The sequence below is a fragment of the Columba livia genome, chromosome Z, assembly GCF_036013475.1.
Source record: "Columba livia isolate bColLiv1 breed racing homer chromosome Z, bColLiv1.pat.W.v2, whole genome shotgun sequence".
In the NCBI taxonomy this organism is placed as follows: domain Eukaryota; kingdom Metazoa; phylum Chordata; class Aves; order Columbiformes; family Columbidae; genus Columba; species Columba livia.
In genome coordinates this window covers 64,052,118-64,070,608 of record NC_088642.1, presented here as the reverse complement: position 1 = coordinate 64,070,608, position 18,491 = coordinate 64,052,118, and the positions used below count along the sequence as shown (strand labels likewise).

At 41.2% G+C, this 18,491-nt stretch overlaps 1 protein-coding gene across 5 annotated transcripts in view; it reads left to right on the top strand.

The window, feature by feature from the left end:
- The window catches only part of TTC39B (tetratricopeptide repeat domain 39B), a 79,024-nt gene that overhangs the window by 42,020 nt on the left and 18,513 nt on the right, over nucleotides 1–18,491 (top strand). For all 5 annotated transcript variants that reach the window (XM_065046147.1, XM_065046148.1, XM_065046150.1 and 2 more), the window contains 4 exons: nucleotides 9,120–9,224; nucleotides 11,632–11,763; nucleotides 16,194–16,270; nucleotides 17,445–17,512. In XM_065046147.1, coding sequence (XP_064902219.1) covers nucleotides 9,120–9,224; nucleotides 11,632–11,763; nucleotides 16,194–16,270; nucleotides 17,445–17,512 — 382 coding nt within the window. The remainder of the gene's footprint in view (nucleotides 1–9,119; nucleotides 9,225–11,631; nucleotides 11,764–16,193; nucleotides 16,271–17,444; nucleotides 17,513–18,491) is intronic.

The following is an 18,491-nucleotide window of genomic DNA, read 5'->3' as shown; positions in this document are numbered from 1 at the left end:
AATTGGTATTCTTCTACTTTGTTTCTGTTGCAGCTCCAAGTAGTTGATTAGAAGAACCTACTTGAAGCTGCTAATAAGTTCCTTATGGACAGTATGTCCCCACTGTGTTGGAACAGTTTGATAAGTAGCTCAGCATCAAGCCCAAGATACATAAGCTATTGCCGGAATTTATTTCATAAAACAAGTTTGAAACAGTAGTGAAAAGATAACTTATAAAATGCTGTGTGTTGGGAAAAGGTGTCCTTAAAGTACCTGGGCAGTAACACAGTGGTGTTTTATTCTCCTTGCAATGTGACATTGTTATCTTTGTGCAACACTTGTTTTGTTTGTTTTTGTTTTTGTTTAGAAGTGAATTGTATTCACTGGGTGTGAAACAGTAATTTCACTGAAGTAGTGTTAATTTACTCCAGGGTATATTAAAGCATATGCTCATCTGAGGTGATAAAATGTGTTAAGTTTCTGTCAATTCTAGGAAACTGTATGTGGAGGTAGGGAAAATAGGAGATTGCCAAAATAAGACTGAATCAGAAGGAGAACATGAGTCAGAAAGAGAATGTGAGTCAGCATTGCTTACTGAACTGTTCATCAATCTGCTAACTTGCTGTAGGTTTGTGATGTTTTGGGAGGAGAGGAGGAAATGTGCTTTTTCTGGGCCTCTCCATAAATATGTTCCTTGTCTGCCAGCAAAGATAGCCAAGTTGCTTCTGAGTCAGCGTGGTCTTTTCTTCTGACTGTTCTGGTATCAAGTTGTGAATCAGAGCTGGAGTGATTACGTCTGGTTATGTTCCTTCTGCAAGATGTAGGAAAACAGCAGAAAATATATGTGAAAAGTAATGAAACAGGAGTGAGACTCTTTGGTAGAGGATATGATTCACTTATCAGAAATAAGAATGTGAGAATACTGGCTACCCAAGTTTTGTGGTGGAATAATTTCGTAAGCTTGCTTGATGTCAGGAACAGTAGATGTATTGGCACGAGGTACAGAGTTCGCAGTGCCTGCGGGCTTTGTCGCACGTAAAGGCGGCAGCGCAGGAGCTAGTCTGTAGCAGAGGAAAAGAACCTGACAGCAACGTACTGGAGAGATCTGCTGTTTACCCATTACATGGGAAAAAGTAGTTTTGACAGGGCCCCAGGGCTCTGTTGTTTTAAGGAACCTTGTTTATGGAATAGTTTTAGCAATATTGATAAGGCACCGCTACAGCATCCTGGTGATGCGAGAGCTGGTGGTATGCTGATGTTTGGGAGCCTGAAGGCTAATGATCCTCTCTGATAACACCTAAAAAGTTGGCATGTTATTATACATTATACAAATGTATACATTATACAAAACAGGGATTAGATTTTCCTTCCAAAGGAATCCCAGCAGTTGCTGATTGCTGGTGCAGGAAATATTTACAGCATACAAATACAGAAAATGTGTTTCTTTTCATTAAGATGAGGCCTAGTGAAGCAGTGGAAATAGTACATTGCCCTTACATCGTGATGTTTGCATTCAGGAAAATGGTACAGCAGTAGGGTACCCTAATACTTTAATCTATTTGTTTGCTGTTATGTTCACGTGAAGTGGTAAGAAACTTTTTCAATCTTTATAGGCCGAACGTAAATATTTAGCAACTAAGTGAATAAAGTAGCATACAGTTGTTAAATTACCCGTGTTGTGAGTGATCTACCTCTCCTCAGATTATTTTATGAACTTTGTGGTTATACATCTCTTGCTTGCAGTTCTCTTTCTTACTGCAGATGATGGTGCATAGTTCCTCCATACCCTGTGTGACAGGTCATTGCCTTGTGTTGGGCTTCTCTGTTCCAACAGTTCATGGAGGTCTTGGCCCACCAAGAACCAAATGTGCTCTGAGGGGAGGAGACCAGAAGGTACATCTGTCCTCTGCAATTTTGAACATTTTTTTAATTCCACTCTTCCCACCCCTCGCCATTGATAATAGCCAGGCATGAACTGAGTGAAGCAGAGCTTCTTAAAAAGCAAATATGAAACGAGAATATGGGAACCCAAGGTGGTGGTGATGATATGTTATTGAGGGACTAACTTGAGTCCTTGCTTGTGTACCAGGGGGAAAAAACAGCTTCTAAATCTAGATAAAAGTTAATTATTTGAAAAATATTTGTTAGCAGATGGTATTGATGGAATTAGCTAATAGAATTGACTGTTTTACAAATCTTTCAGTCATTATAAAAGAGGGGTTTTTAATTCTTCATTCTTTAATTCTTAACATTTATCTTTGAAGGGCGACATTTGAAGAGGACATGCAAACATGTACATTTCTTTATTGCTTCTATAAATATTTTAATATAGACAAGTTTGTTTACATATTTAGAATCATAGAATCAAATAATCATTTCAGTTGGAAGAGACCCTCAGTATCATAGAGTCCAGTCATAATCTAACCTAACTCTGGCACTAAACCATGTCCCTGAGAACCTCATCTAAATTCCTTTTAGACACCTCCAGGAATGGTGACTCCACCACTTCCCTGGGCAGCTTGTTCCACTGCCTGACAACCGTTTCCATGAAGAAGTTTTTCCTAATATCCCACCTAAACCTCCCTTGGTGGAACTTGAGGCCATTTTCTCTTGTCCTGTCGCTTGCTATTTAGGAGAAAAGACCAACACCCTCCATGCTACAACCTCCTTTCAGGTAGTTGCAAACAGCAATAAGGTCTCCCCTCAGCCTCCTTTTCTCCAGGCTAAACAGCCCCAGCTCTCTCAGCTGCTCCTCATCAGACTTGCGCTTCAGGCTCCTCACCAGCTTCGTTGCCCTCTGCACTCTCTCTAGTACTTAAATGTCCCAAAACTGAACACAGGATTCAAGGTGGGGCCTCAGCAGCGCCAAGTACAGTGGCACAATCACTTCTCTAGTCCTGCTGGCCACACTGTTCCTGATACCAGCCAGGATGCTCTTGGCCTTTTTGGCCACCTGGGCACACTGCTGGCTCATGTTCAGCTGGCTGTCAACCAACACCCCCAGGTCCTTTTCCACCAGGCAGCTTTCCAGCCACTCTTCCCTGAGCCTGTAGCGCTGCCTGGGGTTGTTGTGACCGAAGTGCATGACCAGGCACTTGGCCTTGTTGAACCTCATACAATTGGCCTCAGCCCAGTAGTCCAGCTGGTCCAGATTCCTCTGTATGGCCTTCCTACCCTCCAGCAGATCAACACTCCCACACAATTTGGTGTCATCTGCAAACTTATGAAGGGTGCACTCAATCCCCTCATCCACTCAGTCCATAAAGAGATTAAACAGAACTGGCCCCAATACTGAGCCCTGGGGAAAACCACTCGTGACCAGGCATCAACTGGATTTGGCTCCATCCACCACAACATTTTGGGCCTGGCCTTCCAGCCCATTCTTTATGCACCAAGGATTACATCCATCCAGGCCATGAGCTGCCAACTTCTTCAGGAAAATCACAGAATCACAGAATCAACTGGGTTGGAAAAGACCTCAGAGATCATCGAGTCCAACCCTTGGTCCAACTCTAGTCCATTTACTAGATCATGGCACTAAGTGCCATGTCCAATCTCAGTTTAAAAACCTCCAGGGACGGCGAGTCCACCACCTCCCTGGGCAGGCCATTCCAATGCCTGACCACTCTCTCTGCAAAGAATTGCTTTCTAATATCCAGCCTAAATTTCCCCTGGCAGAGTTTAAGCCCATGCCCCCTTGTCCTATTGCTAACTGCCTGGGAGAAGAGACCAATCCCCACCTGGCTAGAACTGCCCTTCAGGTAGTTATAGAGAGTGATGAGGTCACCTCTAAGCCTCCTCTTTTCTAGACTAAACAACCCCAGCTCCCTCAGCCTCTCCTCATAGGTCTTACGTTCAAGTCCCTTCACCAGTCGTGTTGCTCTTCTCTGGACCCGCTCCAGCACTTCAATGTCTTTCCTGAACTGAGGGGCCCAGAACTGAACACAATACTCCAGGTGTGGCCTCAGCAATGCAGAGTACAGGGGAAGGATCACTTCCCTTGTCCTGCTGACCACGCTATTTTTGATACAGGACAGGATACCGTTGGCCTTCTTGGCCACCTGGGCACACTGTTGGCTCATGTTGAGCTTCCTGTCAATTAGTACCCCCAGGTCCCTTTCTGTCTGACTGCTCTCCAGCCACTCAGCACCCAGCCTGTAGCGCTGCAGGGGGTTGTTGTGACCAAAGTGCAGCACCCGGCATTTGGCCTTATTGAACTTCATCCCATTGGAATCAGCCCATTTTTCCAGTCTATCCAGATCCCTCTGCAGAAGATCATGTGGGATGTTGTGGGATAGGGTGTCAAAGGCTTTACTGAAGTATAAGTACACAACATCCACAGCCTTTCCTTATCTACTAGTTGAATCACCTTGTCACAGAAGGAGATCAGGTTGGTTCAAACAGGACCTGCCTTTCATAAACCCATGTTGACTGGGCCTGATCACATGGTTTTCTTGTATGTGCTGTGTGATGTTACTCAAGATCATCTGCTCCATGACCTTGCCTTGCACCAAGGTCAGACTGACAGGTCTGTAGATCCTCAGATCATCCTTCTAGCCCTTCTTGTAGATGCACATTACGTTAGCCAACTTCCAGTCAACTTGGACCTCCCCAGTTAGCCAAGATTGCTGGTAGATAACGGAAAGTGGCTCAGTGATCACCTCTGCCAGCTCCCTCAATACCCTTGGGTGTATCCCATCTAGCCCCATAGACTTGTGGGTGTCCAAGTGGTGTAGCAGGTCGCTAACCATTTCTCTTTGGATTATTGGGACTTCATACCACTCCCCATCCCTGAATGCACCGAAGTACAATTGCTTTCTTCAAATTTGTTTTGATAAATGTTTTAATTCTGCTTTACTGAGTAGGTAGTGTAGAACCTTGAGCACACTTATTTTTGATGATTGTTTTTAATGGGAAGCTTTTAACCAGTTCAGCAGATGTACTGTGAAGTCCTAAACCCATTCTTTTGCCAAATAGATGGGATGCTCTGTAATGTAGTCTGTGGTTCTCTTGATCTAGGCTTTGGAAAGAACTTGACTGGGAGCATGAAGAGGTGATAAAGGCTGAGGCTTTGGCAGGTATCCAAACTGAATGCTCAGCCAGGTTGTTTTGTTTTCTGGGTTTAGAAGTTAGAATCTGCAAAATATAAAATGAGTTTATGATTGGCCTTGATCAATTGAGGTTTTTATGCTAAAGTATAGAAGGTGTGAATTTGTGATATGAGGAGACAGAGATATTCTGTGTGTCTCCTAAGTAGCTTTTTCTTGGTCTATAGGTTCATTTTCCAGGAAGGCATGGTGGAAGGTGTCTCTGTGTTAGAATTGTAAGACAATTTGCATTTTGGCCTGTAAATCCATGCAAGACATAAACATGAAGTGATGATTTGCATTTACAACGTAATAGCTGATGTTCTTATTTTTCAAGGATTGTTCAAGTTAGATCTGAGAAGTGCAAAGTCCCTTGTTAATTTTTGTGCAAGTAGCATTGTAAAGATAAAAAGCTGTGTCCACTGAAACACGAAGGAGACATTTCTTAAACCTACATGACCTACAGCAAGTTGCTGCTTTCTGATAAAAATTCATGTACTTGATCTACGGCCTTCCTTTTTTCCTCATCAAGGAGGAGACAAATGGGAAGAATTAATTGGGGTGTTTGAGAGACAAAGGAGAAAGTAAAAAAAAAACAAAACCCAAAACAAAACAGAGAGATTAAGCAAACAGTATTACAGTATCACAGTATCACACAGTATGTTTGGGATTGGAAGGGAGCTCAAAAGATCATCTAGTTCAATCCCCCTGCTGGAGCAGGAACGCCTAGGTGAGGTCGCACAGGAACACGTCCAGGCGGGTTTTGAATGTCTCCAGGGAAGGAGACTCCACAACCTCCCTGGGCAGCCTGTTCCAGTGCTCTGTCACCCTCACTGAGAAGAAGTTTCTTCTCAAATTTAAGTGGAACCTCTTGTGTTCCAGCTTGATCCCATTACCCCTTGTCCTATCATTGTTGGCCACCGAGAAGAGCCTGGCTCCATCCTCATGGCACTCACCCTTTATATATTTATAAACATTAATGAGGTCCCCCCTTAGTCTCCTCTTCTCCAAACTAAAGAGCCCCAGCTCCCTCAGCCTTTCTTCATAAGGGGGGTGCTCCACTCCCTTAATCATCTTGGTTGCCCTACGCTGGACCCTCTCCAGCAGTTCCCTGTCCTTCTTGAACTGAGGGGCCCAGAACTGGACACAATATTCCAGATGTGGTCTCACCAGGGCGGAGTAGATAAAAGAGGAGACCAAAAATTCTGCGTGATCCTTTTGAATTCATAGTGAAAATGGTGTCTCATTTTGTAACTGTCTTGGCACAATGCTAATATTCTTTTTTTCCCCTCAGTTTTTCATTGAGAGGTATGTTTTAGAAACTTTCTATGTAGTATATGTAGTGTGGGACATTTGAAAAATAAACCTATGGGTTTACTCAGATATGCTTCCATCATTGAAAGCCTTGATTGTCAACTGCCTTTTAAGGATGAATCACACAGACTTTCATAACAAACAATTTAGGTCTGGGGAAATGAAAAACAAACAAACTGCAAACAAAACCAAAACGACAAAAAACCCCACTAAAAACCCCCCAAACACAACAACAACAACAACAACAAAAACCCCTCCACTTTTTTACAGTTCACTTGCAACACTTCAGATGAAGTAGTCTCGAAGCTAAGGTTTCTAATAAAACCAGTGCACTTATATTTAAATACACAATGTAAAGCTTTCTGATAAAAATAGAAGACTGTAATATAGGCTATAATTAATGGAACTGCCTTGTAAGAAATGTCTAGATAACAAGTTAAGTCAGATTAGCCAGTGTAGTCTGAATTATAAATTGTACCTTTATGTGCTGTATTTTCCAGTACAGTCTAGGCTATGAAGAGTGGTATGTAAACAGCAACAAAATGCTGACTTTTTTTTTTGTCTTCCTGCAGCAGGAGAAAAGATATTACTATTGCTTTAGTGAAGGATTTTTATTTGTTATTGAGGCTTGTGTATTTATATGTAGACTTAGGTAAACTTGATGTACAATAACTTCACTGAAATACTGTTAAGAAAATTGGAAGGCAATTTAGATATCTAGGTTAAGGGTATTGAAGTCAGAGAATATAAACTGATAACTGATAGCAGCAATGGAACAGTATGTGATTGGTGGCTTAGGTCAGCAATGAAGAGAACACAAATGAAGTAAATTTGCTTTCCAGTAGCCATGCAGTACTAATTAGTACAGCCTAATAAAGACTTTGGTACCTATACCCGTATCCTAGACAGTAGGGCAAATGTGGACCATGTTTTAGTGCTCATTCCCTATGCACTCACCTAGGACTAGATGTTGGGATGAAACCTGGGGTGTGGTGGGCTGAAAAGGAACCCCACACACATGGGAAAAGAGGTGACTGCTTTGCTGATAAAGCTTGTTCTGGTTGATTGGGTGGCCATGGTACCTCCTCTCAGCTTGTGTGACAGTGGTATGGTTGTTGTACAGCTGGAGATGAGGGCTGTAGGTTGCACTGAGACTATGACCTCTCCTGCGGTGTGTGTGCAGCTGAAGGGTGTGAGGGCTTAGCAATTGGTAATGGTGAGTATTGAAGCAGAGCTGCAAATGCTTCAGCTTTTAAGGGGTGTAGGTTTTTGCTATATAAATCAGAGAATCATAGAATATTTTTGTTTGGAAAAGACCTTTACAATCATCAAGTCCAACCGTTAACCTAGCACTGCCAAGTCCACCTCTAAACCATGTCCCTAACAACATGTCCAGGGATGATGACTCAACCACTTCCCTGGGTAGCTTGTTGCAATGCCTTTTCAAGTGCCTTCAAGTTGAATCCCAGTATGGGAGAAAATAGAGATATTTAAATTGTATTTAAAATCATTGGCAGCAGACCGATGGTAAAACTGACGGATTTTGATGGTTGGGCAATTCACTTCTTCATTATAAACGGCAGAATTTGCCTCTTGGTATGTTCAATAATAAATATCTAGTAATTGCAAAGTATTGAGTTGGAGATTTTATTTTTCTACAGAAAGTGAATTTTTCCAGTACTACCACTTAAAAATGACAGAAAATAAAGCTGGAAAAGAGTTTTGGGGTGTCATCTAGCCTTATCCAAATTTTGTGCCCCAGAGGGGTACAAAAACCAGAGCCAATGTTTTTAAACCTTTTGTGTGATGGAGAGAGAAGGATGGTACGTGTAGTTGATGATTCTGTGTAAAAAGCTGTCCAGTCATATTTTTGTGTCTCACTTTATATTTTGTACGTGTGTGTCAGATTTAGAGCAGCTGTACTCCTTTGTTGTTTCTCTTCTTTCTTAAATTCCTCCTTCAGGGTTCTTCTCGTCAGCACTTAAATATTCATCTCATTGACATGATCTGTTGCTTACCACTGCTTAACCTTACTTGGTAAAGCCCATTATAGAGCCTAAACCTGTTGTTTGAAAGCTCTAGGCAGATTATCTTTTCTGGATCCAGCTGTGCACATTGAAGGCTGCGTAGCTTTTAGCTATTCGTCACTGCCATGAATGTCCAGTTTGTCACCAGTTCTGCCCATGGAGCAATTTGAGAGCTCCCAAGTCTTTCAGACAAAACTGGCCTAGGTAGTGGTTTTGTTAGATGGATTCCTCTTAAGCAAGTGCAAGTGATTTTACTTGAGGTGAATTAGGAAGAACAAGAGCTTTTGGCATACCTGGAGGCTTCTGACAGAACTGTTTATGGCACAGCAGTTTTTAGAGTGAGTGCTTATTTACTGCTTGCTTGGGCAAAAAGTATTATTTTGTCATCTTACTTGAGATTTAGATCTGAATACGGAGCTTGAAACTGTGTTTGTACTGACAGGTAGAATTGAGAGCTTGAATACAGTGATAAGTTTTCAGTATTTGTGTTATAATAATATAAGTAGCAGTAAAAATAACCCTATTGCATATCGACTGGTTAAAAAAGGAGGACAAAGCCATAAACATCACTTAAATAAGAAAAGAGGGCACACCCATGTGGCACAGATAAAGTGTTAAGCATCTGACTTGTTTTTGTAAAGCTAGATTTTAGAAATCCTTTAAATTTTGTGTTTGTATTTATAATTTGACTAAATTTAAACTCCTTTTTTAGGGCATCCAAGATGGATCTCAAGTGTGCTCTGGAAGAATGTTCAATGGCACTGAACTTATTTCTGAACAATAAATTCTCTGAAGCGCTGGAACTACTTCGTCCATGGTAAGGCCATGTTATCTGCTGAAGTTACTGTAAACAGATAGTGTAAAATAGGCTATCTGATATCTGAAGATTAATTTAAGGCCTCTGAAGACAGTAGTTTCCATTTATTCCCTTTTGCCCAAAAGCATTTCTTGGTATCTTCTGAGTTTTAGCAGTGCACTTGTTTCTCCTTAAGGCCATCACAAAACCTGCTAATGAAGCACTGAATTGTTCTGTTTGAGTTTATAATTCAAGATGTCTTTCCTTGTGCAGAGGGGAAGAGCAGGGCAGCAAGAGACCATGTCCAACACATCTTTGATCAGAGAATTTGTACAATGGGACTGCTTTTGACAAGACAATTAAGCTGGAGCAAAAATCCAGAATACTCTTTTTTTTGTTGCTTTTTATTAATACTTTACATTTGAATCACAGTAGTGTTTACTCTTAAAGCCCACCTTTCGATCTTCTAATTATGCCTATTCCACTGTTGCCTTTGCTCCACTGAGAAGAAAAGCATGACAGTGCAAATCTAGGGCAGTTAATAATTCCTAAAGATTCCTAGCATAAACTTAGCTTACCTGTGGCTGGGTGGGGAGGCAATCAGGGTGGCCCTTCTTTAGGACTGGGATCTGAATCCCATTCACTGTTCTCATGTCTGTCTCTCAAAAATGTGTATGAAGTCAAGGGATGTGTCAGTGAGAGGGATCTGTAGCTTGTGTTAGTGCAATGAGGCAAAGTTCTCTCTCTGCAGTTTGGTGATAGTAAGACTGGATTAAGAATTTTGAGTTGGTGTTGTTAGGCCCAGTAGCATGGAGAGGTGGAAGTATACTGTTAAATGAAATCTTGGGAGGATGACACAGCTATTGGGTGTTTGTTTTTAGTGGTATGGAGAGCTTAAACGTAGAGGAGGTAGGCAGGAACAACACCTTTTCAAATCAGCTGTACTTACGTCCATGCTCTCTTCTCTGAGCATTGAGCATTGTGCAGTGTTATCTGTAATAGACAGAGAAGGTCCACCTGCATTTGTGTACACTAAAACTATTTTTGAATACTATTGCAGAATACTAAGGTCAGTCTACATGCAATGATTGTGCATTGTGCATGTGAAGTATTTTAGCTGATGTTTGCTAAGAAGACAGAATACGTTCTAAACTCTCTGGTTTTGATGCTTTGAGCCTCTGACAGCTAATAGACTCTGAGCTTATTATATAGCATATTCAGCTAATATACAAAGGAGGACCTAGCCTAACAAGGAAACAAAATGCCGCCTTTAGAAAAAACGAAAAGGAAAAACCTAATCCTTTTACTGAAAAGTAGCCTTTTACTGGAAGTTAACTCCTTAAATAATGTACAAATTTTAGGGAAAGTGTTGATATATTTGAGAAATAAACACTTAATCTGAGGGTCTGTCTTCCTTGACTCTGCTAAAGTTTCATGTCTTCAAAAGTACATTTGGCAGGTGACGCCTTGATTTAGGGGGAAGAAAAGAAGTTGAGAACACTGGAGGGGATCCAACAGAGGGCTAACAGCGTGGGTAGAAGACTAGAACATGTGACTGATTAAGACTGTGAGAGCTGGGTTTGGTTTAGTTTAGCAATAAGGAGTCTTGGGCATTAATCTAATAGTGGTGTGGAGCTATTGAGGGGAAGTTGCGAAGACAGATACATCCTTCTCCATAGTGGCAGATGATAAAACAAGAGGCAGTCACTGCAAGCTGAGGCTCAGGAGGTTCAAACTGGACAACAGGAAAAAGTGTATTAATAGTATGGTGCCAGAGGGGCTGCCAGAGAGGTGTGCAGTCTTCATTTTCTTGAACCTCTTGCAACTTGGTTACACAAAACCTGAGTTCCCCTGACATAACGTTGACAATAGTGCTGCTGCAACCGGTAGGTTTGAGTATATGACCTCCTGTAGTCACTTTCAAATAACTTTTTTTTTCTTTTTAAATTCTGTATTATGTTTTGAAAGCCAGGCTGGTTTAATGTATCCTTTATGAAGGTCTGAGCATGAGTGTACTTTCTCTTCTATGATACAAATGCAGATTTTTGTGTCTTTGGATCAAGCAGTAATGTTAAAGGGATGTCCTCCTTGTGTTAAGTGAAAGCAGATGAACGAGTTTTTATGTCAAGGCTTAATTAGCTAAATTAAATAGATGTACTAGCAGACTATAAATGGGATATAATTAAATACAAATGTTTGTGTAGCCCAGTTTGGGTATTTTCTGGAACTTGCTGCAACAGTATCCTGTAGAGGCAGACATCTAGCGCCCAGTGGTAGATGATACTTGCTAGGTTTTGTTCTTGTGTCCATTACTTTCCTGCTTTATTCTTCTGTCTTTTCACAAATTAATGCGAGTGTCTCAGCATTTAATTTTTTATTGTAATTTCAAGTTTTGCTTAAATACACAAGATTTATATGTTTGCCCTAGGTCTAAAGATAGTATGTACCATGCCCTTGGGTACAGCACTATTTTAGTTATGCAAGCAGCTATGACCTTTGAACAGCAGGATATACAAATGGGAATTTCTACAATGAAAGAAGCTTTGCAAACCTGCCAAAGGTAAGCCCAAGCAATGAACATTTATGAGGTACTTGATTCACTAAGTGTTCTTTGTAAGATATCCCAGCTATCTGTATGCTTTAAAATGAGGCTGTTGTCAGTATGATAGTGATCTAAATTTGCAAAGATGGAGTAAATCTCACTATGCAATTATTATTGGTAAGGATATGTTTCCTAGTATTGCAGAAACAACAGACTTCTTGGCCCTGGGCATTTATAGCCTCTAAAGTTAGTTAAATGGCTGGTTGGCTATGTAGACCTACATGTAAACTGATGGTACATGATTGAACTGCCTGAGCTGTTTCAAACTATGACTTTTTCTTTTCCATGGGGATCCACAAATTAAAAGCTCCATATTTTGAATTTTCCCTTTCATCATAAAAATATTATTTTTTGAGAAGTTGTTTTCAGAGGTAGACCCAGTAGTCTAATAGGATTAAGATTGTACTGAGGTTTCCTCTAAAACCAAAGCATTTTAAAAATTATTGTTACAGAATCACACAGAATCACAGAATCGACTGGGTTGGAAAAGACCTCAGAGATCATCGAGTCCAACCCTTGGTCCAACTCTAGTCCGTTTACTAGATCATGGCACTAAGTGCCATGTCCAATCTCAGTTTAAAAACCTCCAGGGACGGCGAGTCCACCACCTCCCTGGGCAGGCCATTCCAATGCCTGACCACTCTCTCTGTAAAGAATTTCTTTCTAATATCCAGCCTAAATTTCCCCTGATAGAGTTTAAGCCCATGCCCCCTTGTCCTATTGCTAACTGCCTGGGAGAAGAGACCAATCCCCACCTGGCTATAACTTCCCTTCAGGTATTTATAGAGAGTGATGAGGTCACCTCTAAGCCTCCTCTTCTCTAGACTAAACAACCCCAGCTCCCTCAGCCTCTCCTCATAGGTCTTATGTTCAAGTCCCTTCACCAGTCGTGTTGCTCTTCTCTGGACCCACTCCAGCACTTCACTGTCTTTCCTGAACTGAGGGGCCCAGAACTGAACACAATACTCCAGGTGTGGCCTCACCAATGCAGAGTACAGGGGAAGGATCACTTCCCTTGTCCTGCTGACCACGCTATTTTTGATACAGGACAGGGTACCGTTGGCGTTCTTGGCCACCTGGGCACACTGTTGGCTCATGTTGAGCTTCCTGTCAATTAGTACCCCCAGGTCCCTTTCTGTCTGACTGCTCTCCAGCCACTCTGCGCCCAGCCTGTAGCGCTGCAGGGGGTTGTTGTGACCAAAGTGCAGCACCCGGCATTTGGCCTTATTGAACTTCATCCCATTGGAATCAGCCCATTTTTCCAGTCTATCCAGATCCCTCTGCAGAGCCCTCCTGCCTTCCAGCAGGTCGACACTCCCTCCCAACTTGGTGTCATCAGCAAATTTGCTGATGATGGTCTCAATCCCCTCATCTAAATCGTCAATAAAGATGTTAAACAGGACTGGACCCAACACTGACCCCTGGGGAACACCACTAGTGACTGGCCGCCAGCTGGATGCAGCCCCATTCACCAGCACTCTCTGGGCCCGGCCCTCCAGCCAGTTCTTAACCCAGCGTAGAGTACACTTGTCCAAGCCATGGGCTACCAGCTTTTGCAAGAGTATATTATGGGAGACAGTGTCAAAGGCCTTGCTGAAGTCCAGATAGACCACATGCACGGCTTTCCCCTCATCCACCAGCTGGGTCACCTGATCATAAAAGGAGATCAGGTTGGTCAGACAGGACCTGCCCCTCCTAAACCCATGCTGGCTGGGTCTGATCCCTTGTTCATCCTGAAGGTGCTGTGTGATTCCATTCAGGATGATCTGCTCCATAACCCTGCCAGGCACCGAGGTCAGGCTGACAAGCCTGTAGTTGCCAGGGTCAACTTTGCAGCCCTTTTTGTGGACTGGGGTAATATTGGCCGATTTCCAATCATATGGGACCTCCCCAGTGAGCCAGGACTGTTGGAAGATGATGGAGAGCGGCTTGGCAAGTTCTTCTGCTAGCTCCCTCATCACCCTAGGATGGATCTCATCTGGTCCCATAGACTTGTGAGGATCCAGATGGCTCAGTAAATCACCAACTATTTCCTCCTGGAATACAAGGGGCCTATTTGGCTTCCTATCTCTGTCAACCACCTCCAGAGATGAGTTGTCCTGAGGGCCACTTGTCTTACTGGTAAAAACTGAGGCAAAGTAGGTATTAAGTACCTCAGCTTTCTCCTCATCTTTGTTAACTATATTTCCTTCAGAGTCCAACAGAGAATGGAGGTTTTCCTTGGCCCTCCTTTTGTTATTAACATATTTGAAGAAGGACTTTTTATTATCCCTGACAGAATTGGCCAAGTTAACTTCAAATTGCACTTTTGTTTCCCTGATCTTTTTTCTGCATGATCTAGCTATTTCCATCAATTTTTCATTAGTAGCCAGCCATTTTTTCCACAGTCGGTAAAGTGTCTTTTTATTTCTGATTTCATTCAGAATCTCCCTGTTTAGCCAAGCCGGTTGTCTTCCCCGCCGGCTAGCCTTTCAGCACACTGGTATAGCCTGTTCCTGCGCACTCAAAACCTCCTGCTTGAAGCATGTCCAACCCTCCTGGGCCCCCTTGTTTTTAAGCATTGTTTCCCAGGGTATGCTCTGAACTAGACTTCTGAATAGGCAAAAATCTGCCCTCTGGAAGTCCAGTGTAGAGGTTTTGTTAGTGGTTCTCCCTGCATCTCTGAGTATTGAAAATTCTATTATTTCATGGTCACTATGCCCCAGGCGGCCTCCAACCACTACATCTCCCACCAGCCCTTCTCTGTTTGTAAACAGTAGGTCTAGCAGGGTCTTGCCCCTGGTAGGCTCATTTACCAGCTGATGAAGGAAATTGTCCTCTATACACTCTAGAAACTTCCTAGACTGCCTCTTCTGTGCAGTATTGAGCTCCCAGCAGATATCCGGCAGATTAAAGTCACCCACAAGAACAAGGGCCGTCGATTTTGAGACATCTGCCAGCTGCTTGTAGAATAATTCATCTCCTTCATTGTTACAAATGTGTTTAGCTTGCCTTAAAATTAAAGGGCTGTTATTCCCATCATGAATGATCTGAACCTTTTGGCCTGGTCTTGCTTGGAACAATGAAATAGAATAGAAAACAGAAGTTATTAGTGACCTTTATTTTTTTTAATTAAAAATCCTGAAAAGTGGATTGTCAAAGCTAAAGTGCTTAACAGGCCTCTGAAAGAAAAAAAATCAGACAACCAAACAACAGAAATGGGTGTTTTATTCTGCTATGCTGATTCTTCATCATATTGGTTAAGCCATAATTTATCATGTATGGCCTCCAAAGAAATTACCTCCAGATGTTGTTAGTTTATACATGTAACATCACAATGACAAATTAAAGAAAAGGAAATGGGAGAAAATTATCAGAAACTACCTGAATAAAATAAGTGGTCAGCAGTTTCTGCCTCTTTTTTTCAGTTGTGCTATTGATTCAGAGTTTAATCTGAACTATGTAGTTTAGTATGTCTGAAAATAAGGTGCCTCTTTGTACTGGTAGTTTCAATAAGGGCTTTCATCTCTGCATGATACAAACGTCTATGCTTAACCACTCTGGTCCAGTCTGTCACAATACTCATAAAAATGCAAGATAAAGGCAAGCAAACACTTAAAGGTGAAGAATTACCTTCTACCACCTACATGTGCCTTAAATGACCATTTTTTTGGTATGCATTATGTTAGCTTTTCTGCACTTTTCAATGTACAGAATACTGTAAACAAATGTTAAACTAATGCCCAGTATTTATAAATAATGACTTCCTGTCTTACAAAGTGCATGCCTTTTCTAGATGTGGAATTGCTTCTTTAGATTCTTCGTAAAGCTGAGTTGTTTGTAAATAGTAACAAATTCATTTTTGGAATGCCATACTAAAATAACCTAGCAATTTATAACGTGACAGTTGAGATCTGTTGAATGTAAAATACAACTGTTTTGGCATCATATCTGGCATAAACCACGATAAAATACTGAAGTATATATGTTTTTGTTTATGTTGAAAACAGAGCTCCTTTTGATTTTTAATTCTAGTGCACGTTTAAGAAATGGAAAAAAGTGATTCATAAATCTTTGAAGTCCAGTTCTAGCGGCTTGCCCAGTGCCAGGAAGACCTCTGCAGCTGGTGGGTGGGAGTGGGGTGGAAGCCATTGCACACTTAAAAGCAGGTTAAATGCATGCTTGGAACATCAGTCAAGGTTGGATAGGCTTCTGAGCCTAGATACATACCAGTGGCCATGATTAGATTACTCAACAAATTGCAAATGCTGGTGAATCATCTCTTCCTAAGAATGTCTATAAATTGTGGTTGGAAATGGTTAACAGTTATAAGTAGTTAAGTTCAAGTTTGTGTTGGATTATTGCTCATGCTGTGTGGGTTTCATTCTTTCCATGTACAACTGATTTAGATTCAGGAAAAGAAGCACAGTGGTGGAATCCTTGTCTAATCTGGTTTCTAAACAGTCAGTGGATCAGTTGAGTGAAGGTAAGTGCTTCATAATACAATTAAAATAAAAAAGTGAAAAAAAGCTCAGAAACACCTTGTCGGTGTGTATGAATATGCTTAGGTCTGTAAATTGATTAGTGTTTTACAGTAAAAAGCAAGCAAACAAACTGCCTGTATGGTGGGGTTTTTAAAATTTGAATGCAAAGCTTCTCAAAATGGGGGATCCAGCCTATATTTTTTTCAGGCTCTGAGCAAGCATGAATTAAGAACAGAATGCCTTTCACAATGCCTTATAGGACTAAAGAGAGATTTCCTTTTTTTTTTTTTTTTTCCTTAAGGCAGCTCCCAGAGGTTTAAGAATCGTTGATGCTGTGGAATACATCCTTATCATTAGTTGCATTGGAATCTGAATATATTAACAAGTTTTGTGCTTGTCTGTTTTGCCTTAAGGTATTTTGGGAAATGGTTTCAGTACATTGTTCATGGCTCTGAAAATGCTGATCTCCTATTTCTGATTTGGGCAGAATCAAGTATGCAGTTTTTTTCTAACCTGGCACAAAAGAATCGTCTGTGATACTGGACACATCAAACCCACCATGTGTGCACTGTACATGCAGCAGCCTTCTGCATGTGGCTGGTCTTGCAGCATGGGTGCAGAGTAACTTGTGTCGTGTGTGTTACGTGTACTGTAGTGCTGCATGAGGAAAGAAAGTCCTCCCAGGGCTTTCAGTCTGTTGAGCATGACTTGGTGAAAACCTGTTTATAATGTCTTACTGGGCTGAGTAAGCCCAGTAAGCTCTTACTGGGAAGAGCCTGAGCCACAGTGAGTGTTGCCATTCGTCTGTAAAAGATTTTTCTAAGATGTAGAAGGAGGGTTGTAAGACGTAGTTGCTGTAGGCTGATGTTTAAACTTAGGATCAATAGGAAGTACAGGAGATCATCCACTGGCATGACAAGTAGCTTTTGCCGGAGGCTGAAGTCAGCTCTGGCAAGATCAAAGTTTTTGTCTGAGGAGAAGTGAAATAGAAGACTTCCATTGGGATTTGTGTGTTACAGCTGTTATTCAGCAGTCATTAAAACAGCAACAGCAGAATCTTGTTTCTTTTTTTTTTTTTTTCTTTTCTTGGCAGCATTATATTTGTTCCATTGACCCCAAGAAGAGAATATTGACAATAACTTTGCTGACAGTAAATAACTTTTCTTTTTTATATAGAGGAAATGCATGCTGAAATCTGTTATGCTGAATGCTTACTGCAGAAAGCAGCTCTCACCTTTGTACAGGTAAAATAAATTGTTTATTTTGTATCTCTTTGTAGCAGTTTAATAGAATGATGTTAATACTTTTAAAACATCGTTTCCCGTAATAGATGTGATATTTAAAAACCAAACATCTTCCTGGTGATTGAATGTTATTTCATGGCAGTGATTGAAGGTATGGTAAATGCTGTGCTAGGCAGTAAAATCCCCTCTTTGTTTATATGAATAACCAGAGATGTTATTGATACCCAGGAACCAAAATGTAAAATATGTCTTATACAGACATATATGTAAAATGTCTTATACAGAGGGTGTCTTTTAAATGAGTTGCACCACATGACAGTGTCCAGCACTTGTTTAAAATGGTGTTCAAGTATGAGGAACTGTGTTGTTTGAAAGTGCAAGTCTTTTTCACATGAAAATTATAGAATATTTCCCAACTAACAAAACTTCAGCTGATGTGCACTTGTCTCCAGTATTACTCGTCATGAGCTTTTGACATGGTGTCAGGAACAATATAGTAACGAATGATTATAAAATGAGCATGCCTTAGCCTTGCTGAGGTGTTCATTTGGTTCACAGAAAGATCCGCTGTTCAGTAATGTCAGGTGCTTCTGGTTTAGTTTGTGGTTCAAGGACTTTGTGCTCCAGTATTTTCAAATTCAATTTGAAATTTGCTTCATGAAAGCAGGAGCTGCTAGTCGTACTTTTTTTGTGTATGTGAATCTTTTACAAATGTTTAATAAATGTATTTTAGATAATCCCTTCAGATATGAGGAAGAAGCAAGGCACAAAGACACTAAGACCAAATCGACCTAAAAGGTTAATTTGGCAAAGCTTTATGAACTACATCATACAGTACTTTGGCCAGAAGTGTCAGGAAATATTGTTAATGGAATGCCAGTCTTTCCTGTAACTGACTTTCTTCTTTAATAGCCAAATGGAAGCAACTGTCTTTTTTGTTTTGTGGGTGGGTTTTAAGCATGAAGAGAATTTTTAAACA